Consider the following 11347-nt stretch of genomic DNA (forward strand, 5'->3'; position numbering starts at 1 on the left):
TCAAAAACAATCAAATCAAAAAAAAAATGGTTTACTATGTCCTCCACCATCCACCTCTGAGTGAATTGGCTGCTCACCTTAGGGGAAGACCCTTAGGGTCAATTCAAGCCTTGTGTATAAATATAGGAAGATCTTCAAATATCAGGAACACCACCTCAAGTAGTTAGGAACATACACCTCATATGAAGATCGATTCTTGATAAAGCTCAGGATATATACAGAAAATTAACTGCGCAATACCATTTAAAGTTTTAATAATGCATGAATGAAGTGTGCACTCACATTTTCCACATCTTGTAATTATTGCAAGTATATTTTCTAAAATACAAGCTCCTCGCCTCCTCACCACTAATTCTTAGAGTGCGGGACACCGAAAGTGATATCACCACCTCCAACTGACGCGTTGCGCCACTTGTTATGTGACTTCTTCGGGATAGAAGAAGCATCCCTTGAAGAAGTCATGTAACAACTGACAAATGCATCAGGTGGAGCCGGTGACTCTCTCACACTCGGAACTAGCGGTGAGGAGGCAAGGAGCTCGTATTTTGGAGATGGTACTTGCAATAATTACAAGATGTGGAAAATGTGAGTGCACACTACATTCACGTTTTAATAAAACTTTTAAATGGTATTGCACAATTAATTTTTTCTATATATACTGAGCATTATCAAGAATCGATCTTCATATTACCTGTCTACCTTCATATTACCTTTATTTTTATTACTTCATATTACCTGTCTGCGATTTCCCACCTCACTCTTCATACCCTCTGGTAACTGCATAGACTTTCCCTGCAACACAAAGTCGCTCTACCTGTCTGTGATTTCCCACCTCACTCTTCATACCCTCTGGTAACTGCATAGACTCCACTCTTCTCTTATACACTGAACTACATTGCCTAACTGAACTCTAATTCTGCCTTACTAAGAATTTAAATATGCTGTTTATACTTGTTTGTTTATTTTTGAAAGTGTCACTTATTTTGTATTATGCTGCCTTGGACAAGATCAAACATTTAACCTTATCCTGTTGCCCCCTCTTGCATTGCACTCTGTCCAGGCCGGTTGTAAACCCCACCCACCCACAAGCCTGGTTTTATCAGCTCCTAATTGAATAATTGTGAATCTTCCCCCCAAACTATTTCTGTATAAATGTAGTTAATTTCTTGGTACGGCAGGCGAGGGTTTGGGCTGGCCACTCCTTGTGACACGTGTTACTCTGGCGAGAAGGGTTTGGCACTTGTACACGGGCACTTTGACTAAGGCATTGCTACAAAAAAGCAAGTACAGACATTAGTGTTCCACACCTATTTTACACAAAGTTCCCCTTCATCCTCTAACTTTCCTCTGCCTTCCTTCTATTCCCATCTCCCCACCCTCCAACATGCTCACACTAATCTTTGCTATAACATCCTATTTCCTCATACTCTCATGTCTTTACAGCCCCCCTCTCCAGCCCCCAACCTGTATATATCTCCCTCTCTTCGGCCCACTCAAAATAACTGCACTTATCACCTACTGCTCATTCTAAGCCCACACAGTATCATCACTTCCACTCCACTGCCCTCCTATAAATCCCACTCCCACCTTACCACCCTCGCCCCCCTCATACTCCTAATGTCTGTGGACATTGCACCAAACCCTGGTCCTCCCACACCCAATTCCCACCCCCAAACTTGGCTGTCTACCTACTCCAACAGTAGTCATAAATTCCACCTTCTCATCCCAATTTCCCTGATTCCACAAGTCAGCCCCCCTCTTTCGTGTGTGCCCTCTGGAATGCCTGCTCAGTCTTCAACAAACTAGCTTCTGTCAATGACCTTTTCCTCTTCAAATCCCTTAATCTATTTGCTATTACCAAAACCTGGCTCCAGGAATTTAACACTACCTCTCCAGCTGCCCTATCCCACCGTGGCCTCCTCTGGACTCGCTCTACCAGACCCAGTGGACGAAAAAGAGGTGGTGTTGGACTTCTCCTCTCCCCACAATGCACCTTCCAGGTTCTTCACACACCTCCCTCTCTTTCCCCCTGCTCTTTTGAAATGCGCTGCATTCGTCTTTTCTCTCCAGATTATCTGGGGGTCGCAGGGTCATTTGTCCACCTCCTGGACCAGTGTCACACTTTCTGGATGAATTCTATGCATGTCAACCCTACTTTCTCTCCTCTGAAGTACCTACCATAATCCTAGGTGACTTTAACATTCCAATCAATGTTAATACTGCAACCAGTTCTCAACTGCTCAACCTAACCTCCTCTTTTAACACAATGGACACAAACCACCACTCACTCCAATGCAAATACTCTCGACCTTGTATTCTCCCATCACAGCACTCCCTGAAACCTCTCTAACACCCCCTTTCCTCTCTCTGATCACAACCTTATCCATTTCACACTCTCCTTGTCTCCTACCTCCCATGCTGCCAACCCACAAACCACTACCCACAGAAAACATCGCAACCTCAACCATTCCCTTCTTCATTCTGCTACTGATGGCCTTTACAAAAAAAAATCACATCCCTGTCCTGCCCAGACCTAACCACGTACATCTACATCAACACGCTGTCATCCTCCCTAGATGTACTTGCTCCTCTTTCTACATGCAGAACCAGGTCCCATCTGCTGCAACCCTGGCAAACAGAAGACACCCGAAGTCTCAAGAGACGCATTCGGGCTCTTGAGCAAGCATGGTGTAAATCTAAGTCCCTGCAAGACTTTACCCTCTACAAATCTGCCCTTCTCAAATACAACTCCTGCCTCCACACTGCTAAACAAGCCTACTACAACACACTCATCAAAACCCTCTCATACAAACCCCGTCAACTCTTTTCTACCCTTAATTAATTACTTCACCCCCCGTCACTGACCACCAACTTGCTTACCCCAACACCCACCAACTTGCTTACCGCTCAACAGATGGCCAACCATTTCAAAAGCAAAATTGACACCATTTGCAAGGAGATATCTAGCATTAAACTTCTTCACCTACCCAACACATTAGGTCCAACGCCACACTCAATACTCTCCTTCTCCTGCCCAGTTACCACCGATGAAGTTGATAAACTCCTCTCCATGGCCCACCTCACCACCTGTCCCACCTCACCACCTGTCCCCTCGCAATTACTGCGACCACCTTCCACTCTACCCTAAACTCCCTAATCCACATCTTCAACCTCTCCTTCTGCTCCAGCACCTTTCCTTCCCTGCTCAAACATGCACTGGTTACCCCCATACTTAAAAAACCCTCACTAGACCCCACCTGTTTGAACAACTTAAGACCCATCTCCCTGCTTCTATTTGCATTCAAGCTCACCGAACACCTTGTCCATGACCGAATGAGTCGCTACCTCACGGATAACAACCTTCTTGACCCCCTACAGTCCGGCTTCCATCCACAAAATTCTACTGAAACTGCCCTACTAAAACTCACCAATGACCAATAACTGCTAAAACCAATGGCCATTACTCCATACTCCTACTCTTAGACCTCTCTGCTGTCTTTGACACAGTTGACCACTTGCTCCTACTCAGCATATGACACTCCCTTGGCCTCTGTGATTCTGCTTTATCCTGGTTCTTCTCCTACCTCAGCGCACTTTCAGTGTCACATACAACTCCATCTCCTCTACTCTTCCTCTCTCTGTTGGGGTACCCCAAGGCTCTGTTCTTGGGCCCCTCCTATTCTCGCTCTATACCTCTTCCCTGGGCCAGTTGATAACCTCCCATGGCTTCCAATACTACCTGTACGCCGATGACGCCCAGATCTATCTCTCCACTCCTCAACTCACCCCCTTGATCTTCTCACGGATCTCAAATGTACTGAATTACATCTTGGTATGGATGTCACACCACTTTCTCAAACTCAATCTTTCTAAAACTGAGCTTGTAATACTTCCTCCTTCCCTGCCCCCCCCCCCCCCCACATTAAGATCAACAGCACAACCATTGGTCCCTCCACACATGCCAGGGTGCTGAGTGTAATCCTTGACTCTTACCTCTCCTACAGCCCCCACATCCAATCACTGGCTAAATCCAGAATTTGACCCTTCCTGACTAATGACACTACAAAACAACTTATTCACTCCTTGATTATTTCCTGCCTTGACTACTGCAACTCTCTCCTTAATGGCCTACCCTTACGCAGGCTACCCCCCCCCCCTTCAGTCTATTATGATTGCTGCTGCTAGACTAATACACCTCACTAATCAATCTGTGACTGCTGCCATTCTCTGCCAATCCCTTAATTGGCTTCCCCTACCCCACCGTATAAAATTCTAAATGCTAACCACAACATACAAGGCCTTCCACAACATAGCCCTCAGCTACATCACCAACCTCATCTGCAGATATCGCAAAAATGGTCCCCTCCGCTCCTCTCCGGGACGTCCTGCTCTCTAGCTCCCTTGTTACCTCCTCTCATGCTCGTCTTCAGGACTTCTCCAGAGCCTCTCCCATCCTCTGGAATTCCCTGCCCCGGTATATTCAATCAGCCCCTAACCTGTCCACCTTTAGGAGATCCCTAAAAACTCACTTATTCAGGGAAGCCTATCCCACACATACCTGATAACCCCATCAAATCATTCCCTGTATCTATTACCTTTTGTACCACCACCCCCTCCCTTTAGAATGTAAGCTCTACGAGCAAGGCCTTCCTGTCCCTTCTGTATTGAACTGTACTGTAATTGTGCTGCCCCCCTCTACATTGTAAAGCGCTGCATAAACTGTTAGCGCTATATAAATCATGAATAATAATATGAGTTGTATGTTCCTGACTACCTAAAGGTCTCCCACTAAGGTGAACGGCCAATTTACTCAGAGGTGAAAGATATTGCAATTTTTAATTTTTTTTGGCACGGATTGAATTTTTTTTTTTTTTGACTGAGAGGGACACCCATTCATTTTATAATCAACAGAGATTTGGACTTTCAAATCACCATTGGACTTTTTTTCACTATTGCACTTTATGGTTATTGTTTAGGTGTGGAGATGCACTGATCGTTGTTTATATGTTTGATTCATTTTATGTAAAGATTTTAGTGCTGAACAAGCGCACCATTATTTTGTATATATTGTTTTTGGGTGCGAGTTCACTAATTGAATAGTTGCAGCTGTTCACACATCTAATATATCAATAAATTTAATACAAAAAGGTAAAAAGTTAGTTATTTTTTACACATAGCAACGCACACGTTTTTTACGTATCATTTTACAATTTCTGAAACTCACATGATGAGCTGTATATCTGAAGTTAGCTATAACATTACCTTTAGTTTCCATTAACTGATTCATATTGAAACACAGTCATGTTTTAAGCTGGTCCAATTACTGGGCATCAGACAAGAGTAGATGCTAAAGGAAATTCCAAATTAAGTAGGATTGTGGGAGCAGCATTGAGTTTTTACAGTTTCTCTAACCTATATTAAGAGCCTCTTGTATATTGTCCTTATTTAAAGTAAATAAATAAAGTCCATAAAACTGGAAGTTTTAAATGCTGCTAAAGTACTGGCCAATTGAGGTACGTGTGATTACTTTAGGTTACCTTCAGATCTGTTTCTGTGGTTTTGTGGAGCCCTTAAATTCTGTCCATTTTGCCCCTACAAATGCTAAGCCTGCTTCTAACCAATCAACAGTTCCATGCTAGAATTTATGCTGGCCATTGCGTGGCGATGGGCTGTTGAATTGCAGGGGTAGGGGAGGTTTAGTGCAAATTTGACATTGAGAAACAGAATATGGTATTGAAGATTTGGAAATACATGTTCTTAATGCTTCATAGCATAAAGTGAGCCTGCTACTTAGACAGACAGTAAAGGCAGATCACAGTTTTACTTTCACCTTATACCAAAATATATGCAATCACAGTAAAGATGGATTATTAATAGCCCCAAAACATTTTAATTATTGACTAGCTTCATATTCAGTTTATTATTTTATCATATTAATTAAAGCAATTTAGTTTTGCTAAAGTTTAAAAAAATTTCTGCAGTTATTGGCATTAGCGTTTACTATGTCCATATCTTAATCTGCGTACCTCTATCCGTCTTTAAATTCTGTATCTTTTTTTTTTTTTGCCAGACAATAAAAAATGTTTTGTCTCCCCTATTGCTTCATCTCTGACAAGCAATGTGTGGTTTGTACTTGAAAGAATACTGTCTTAGTTTTTTGTGAACCAACGATTCAAACCTTATAAAGCAATAATACAGTGCATATAGATGCCAGTAACTAGCGAATGTTGTGTTTTCCTGTTGATTACTGCAGTTACCGAATTTTACTATACCTTAGTGAAATTTGGAAAGGTTTCCACCCAGCTACCTTATAACTTTTTAGTGTGTTTGCATCTAGCAAATATGCATGCTCAAACCTGACATATTTGCTGATTAAACATTCCAAGTCTAGTAATGATCCTATGGGCAACTATAGATCATTATGGAATGGCAAGTTTCCTGAAGTAGTAAATTGTGGCTTAGAAATGTTATTGTAATTCCAGAGTGGTCATTTTTTTTAGTTAAGCAAAGAAATTAAAATATAATGTTGTATTCCAACAGGGAAGAAGAACTCAATTCTCCAGCAACGGTTTCAAAAGGACCTCAACACAGGAGTATTCAACAACCAGGAGAGCGAGATACTGAATCAGATCGTGAAACAGGACAGGGAGATGATAGAGGGAGCTCCCTCAGTTAGCTACCAGCAACTTCCAGCTCTGAATTCTAGTACCAGCTCATCACTGAGAATGAGGACCCAATCTCCCCCTGTTTATACTGCTAACAGTCTGTCTCATGGGAATCTACAATCTCCCACACCAAGTCCGCAGACACCACAACAAGCGGCTATGTTTTCACCATCCTTCTCAACAACCGCTTGTAGTCCTTCAGTACAGAGTCCACTGGCGGGCCGAACATTTCAATACAGTTCACCCACCGCTTCACAACTTTCATTAATACAGCATCAGCAGCAACAACAACAACAACAGCATCAGCGGCAATCAATATCCGGTTCAACATCTGTCAATGAAGCTCACAAGAGCGCTCAAGCTCTACCAAACTCTAACCTAACAAGAGAAGTGAGGCCTCTCTCTGCTTCGCAGCCTTCTTTGCCCCATGAGATCTCTCCTCTAGTGACTAAGCCACACCAAACCGTAGGGGAGTCATTAGCTTCTCTACCACAGCCAGTATCAAATGTGCAGCCTTCAGGTGCTCAGTCTGGGAGCCGGAGCAATGTCCCTCCCCGGGTGGCCCTGTTTCGACAGATGTCCTCAGGAGCTTTACCTCCTGCAAGAGCTGGGGCACCAGCCCAACCATCCACATCAGCCCCAGCTCCCAGCAAGGATTCTACAACAGGACCAACCACCGATACAGACACAGACAAGCCACGTTATGCTTCAAATTTATGATGCCTCTTATCTGTACATAAAGACAACTCTGAATTAAACTGAAAACATCCCAAAAAAACAGTTTTAATCTATAGAATTCTAATATCTATTATGAAGAAATAATTTAGATGGCTCAACCGTACATAAAGAATGTAAAGAAAAAAAAAAGAAAAAAAAAATATATGAACTGATTAGCACTAAAACTACTATGAATATACATTCATATACATATATGTGTCTTCCTTTATTTTAAACATTAAAAACATTTTTTGTAACTTTTTTTTTCTCTTTGAGTAGACATTTTCAATTCATTCTTCTTAATGTTCCTAATTACCAGAAGGGAATTACATTTACATATAACTAGCAATTATTATCATTCAAAATGACTGGTAATTATTTAATTTTTTTTTCCTCATCTTGTACATTTTATTGTCACAGAAAAAATGAATGCATAATATAACATCGTAGATCAGTGCCTGTCCATTTTTGAATATAGCACATGTCTTACTGCTAGATTAGGTTTAATAATTACCATCTGCTCCATGTTATCATTAAACCTAAATAGTGCATATTTGCCTACAGATCATAAATTTCAACCCAAATTGCTTGACCTCTGAATCTCTCCAGCTCTCCACTTGAATACTGTATTCTTGCTCAGACCTGACACATAATCATAGTTAATGACAAATCCCAGCAACCACCAGGCAGAGGTAAGAGAAATGCTGAGAAATTAAGGACTGTTGGCAAGTATGTAGATATTTTGGTAGATCCATTTATAGTCATTAGGGGTCATATAAGAAAGAGCAAGACACCCAGAATCCCAAGCTGAAAAGAAGCACTTCAATCTCTGCATAAGGGGTTCCTATGTTTCCAATTCCAGATATACCCATCTTCATGCAAGGGCAGATGACTGGGACACACTCCAAATGTCAGATAAAGATAAATTGGTAGTATATGTTCTGCCTTCAATTTGGTGCTCATGATTCAGTATTCAGCTCTCTACAAAGGTAGAAAAACATTATCATATTTTGTTACAGGGAGGGAACACCGTATCCGGAAGGTGCTGGGCAGTCAAGTATGGGATTTAAGTTTAGATTCTTGAGACCTTGTGTTCAAAAGTTATAACAGGCCATTTAAGCTGAACTCCAGGGAAACCACTAAATACACAGATGTATGGGAACTGTTTTACCTGCCCAAGGGTTTTTTATTTCTGTGGATCTAGCCCTGAGATATGCACAGCTTTGCACATGTCACAGCCCTGTTTGGCAGGACAGGAGACCTAATTTTTCCCTGTTGACGTTAACACCTAGAGTTCTTGTCCCTGGCCCTATCCAGTGACTCGATGGTGAAAAGAAAAGCAGCAGACTGATGAGCGTATTCCTCTGTCCCTCTTATCTCTACTTGTATCAACATATTTCTTGTTAGCACATGAGCAATGCAGCACAGCAGATTGGCATTTTACATTGTTTCTCACTCTCTGTCTGACTTCTGCAGTACAGGGGATTAACCACTTAAGCCCCAGAAGGATTTACCCCCTTCCTGACAAGAGCACTTTTTTCGATTCGGCACTGCGTCAATTTAACTGACAATTGCGCGATCGTGCATGTTGTACCTAAACAAAATTGATGTATTTTTTTTCCCCACAAATAGAGCTTTTTTTTGTGGTATTTAATCACCTCTGCGGTTTTTATTTTGTGCGCTATAAACAAAAAAAGTGACAATTTTGAAAAAAACACATTATTTTTTTGCTATAGTAAATATCCCCCAAAAATATATATAAAAAACATTTTTTTCCTCAGTTTAGGCTGATACGTATTCTTTGACATATTTTTGGTAAAAAAAATCACAATAATTGATTGGTTTGCGCAAAAGTTATAGCGTCTACAAAATAGGGGATAGATTTATGGCATTTTTATTAATATATTTTTTTTTACTAGTAATGCCGGCGATCAGCAATTTTTAGCATGACTTTAACATTATGGTGGACAGATCGGTCAATTTTGACACATCTTTGGGACCATTGGCATTAAAACAACGATCAATGCTATACAATTGCATTGATTACTATAAAAATGTCACTGGCAGTAAAGGGGTTAACCACTAGGGGGCAGAGAGGGGTTAAGTGTGTCCTAGGGCGTGTTTCTAACTGGGGAATGGGCTAGCAGTGACACCACCGATGACAGGAACAGATGATCAGTGTCCTGTCACTAGGCAGAATAGGGAGATGCGGCATCTCCACATTCTTCAGCTCCCTGACACTATTGCGGGTATCCACGGGTCCCATGGGCACGGTCACAGAGCTTGCGGCAGGCGTGCACGGCGGGAAATTCGAAGTAACATATGGGTACGTTACTTTGCCCAGCTGTGCCATTCTGCTGATGTATATATACAGGAGGCGGTCCGCAAGATTTGCTGGGTTGTAGAAGACTTTAACCACTTGCCGACCGCCGCACGACGATATACGTCGGCAGAATGGCACGGGCAGGCATATTGGCGTATATATAAGTCCATGCCTGCCCGCGGGTGGGGGGCCCGATCGGGCCCCCCCCCGGTGCCTGCGGCGGTCGGCATTCGTTCGGGAGAGATCAGGGATGAGGGGACGGCCATTCATTCATGGCCACCCCCTCGCGATCGCTCTCGACGAATGGAAATCCCCCGTGACATCACTTCCTCTCCTGTAATGTAAACACAGGAGAGGAAGTGATGTATTCTCTCCTCCGTGTCGGTATTTTCCGTTCCGACACGGAGGAGAGCGGATCGGTGAGTTGCACCAACACTCTACACACACAGTAGAACATGCCAGGCACACTCACACCCCCCCTTTACCCCCCGATCACCCCCCCAATTACCCCTGCCCCCCAGTCACAGTGACACCAATGTCATTTTTTTTTTTTTTTTTTTTTTTTTGCATTGGTGTCATTTGTGACTGTAATAACTGTTAGGGCAGTTAGAGTTAGCCCCCTTTAGTTCTAATGTACCCCCCTAACCCCCCCAATAAAGGTTTAACCCCGTGATCACCCCCCGTCGCCAGTGTCACTAAGGCTGGGTTCACATTGCAGCGGTTTATGAGAACGAATGTGATTCGCACCGCACTGCAGTGCAAATCACATCCGATCTCTGTGCGATTCGAGTTCAGCCATTCGCCGCACCCGCCGCACCCGCCACACCCGCCGCACCCGCCGCAAATTCGCACGGGACCCTTTTTTTGGCCCGCAGCAGAATCGGATCGCATGGGTGTTCACACCATGCGATCCGAGTTTGCAGATCGCACTGCGATATGCGAACTGATCTGGGGGTGTCAGTAACATTTCACTGACACTCCCAGCAGTTCGCATAGGGCAGTGTGAACTGCCGCCGGGAGGCATGCGATGCGGGAACCCGCCGCGGATTCGCGGCGTTTCCGCATCGCTCCAGTGTGAACCCAGCCTAATAAGCGATCATTTTTCTGATCGCCGTATTAGTGTCACAGGTGACGCTAGTTAGGCAGGTAGGTATTTAGGTTCGCCGCAGCTTTTTATAGCGCCAGGGACCCCCATATACTACCGCATAAAGCCCCCTGATTGCCCCCTAGTTAACCCTTTCACCAGTGATCACCATATAACTGTTACAGGTGACGCTGGTTGGTTAGTTATTTTTTTATAGTTTCAGGGCACCCGCCATTTATTACCTAATAAAGGTTTAACCCCCTGATCACCCGGCGGGTGTCATTTGTGACTAATAACTGTTAGGGCAGTTAGGGTTAGCCCCCTTTAGTTCTAAGGTACCCCCCTAACCCCCCCAATAAAGGTTTAACCCCGTGATCACCCCCCGTCGCCAGTGTCACTAAGGCTGGGTTCAGATTGCAGCGGTTTGAGAACGGATGTGATTCGCACCGCACTGCAGTGCAAATCACATCCGATCTCTGTGCGATTCGAGTTCAGCCATTCGCCGCACCCGCCACACCCGCCGCACCCGCCGCAAATTCGCACGGGACCCTTTTTTTG

The 11347-nt window shown here is 43.6% G+C and overlaps 1 protein-coding gene across 1 annotated transcript in view; it reads left to right on the forward strand.

Moving 5' to 3' along the window:
* The window catches only part of HCN1 (hyperpolarization activated cyclic nucleotide gated potassium channel 1), a 599508-nt gene extending 591911 nt beyond the window's left edge, over positions 1 to 7597 (forward strand). The window contains exon 8 of the mRNA XM_077462771.1: positions 6541 to 7597. Within this exon, the coding sequence (XP_077318897.1) occupies positions 6541 to 7385 (845 nt within the window). The 3' untranslated portion in view covers positions 7386 to 7597. The remainder of the gene's footprint in view (positions 1 to 6540) is intronic.
* Positions 7598 to 11347: the final 3750 nt, after the last annotated feature.

Source organism: Lithobates pipiens, unplaced genomic scaffold (assembly GCF_037356315.1).
Source record: "Lithobates pipiens isolate NorthernLeopardFrog02 unplaced genomic scaffold, aLitPip1_a1.2 Scaffold_3, whole genome shotgun sequence".
In the NCBI taxonomy this organism is placed as follows: Eukaryota; Metazoa; Chordata; class Amphibia; order Anura; family Ranidae; genus Lithobates; species Lithobates pipiens.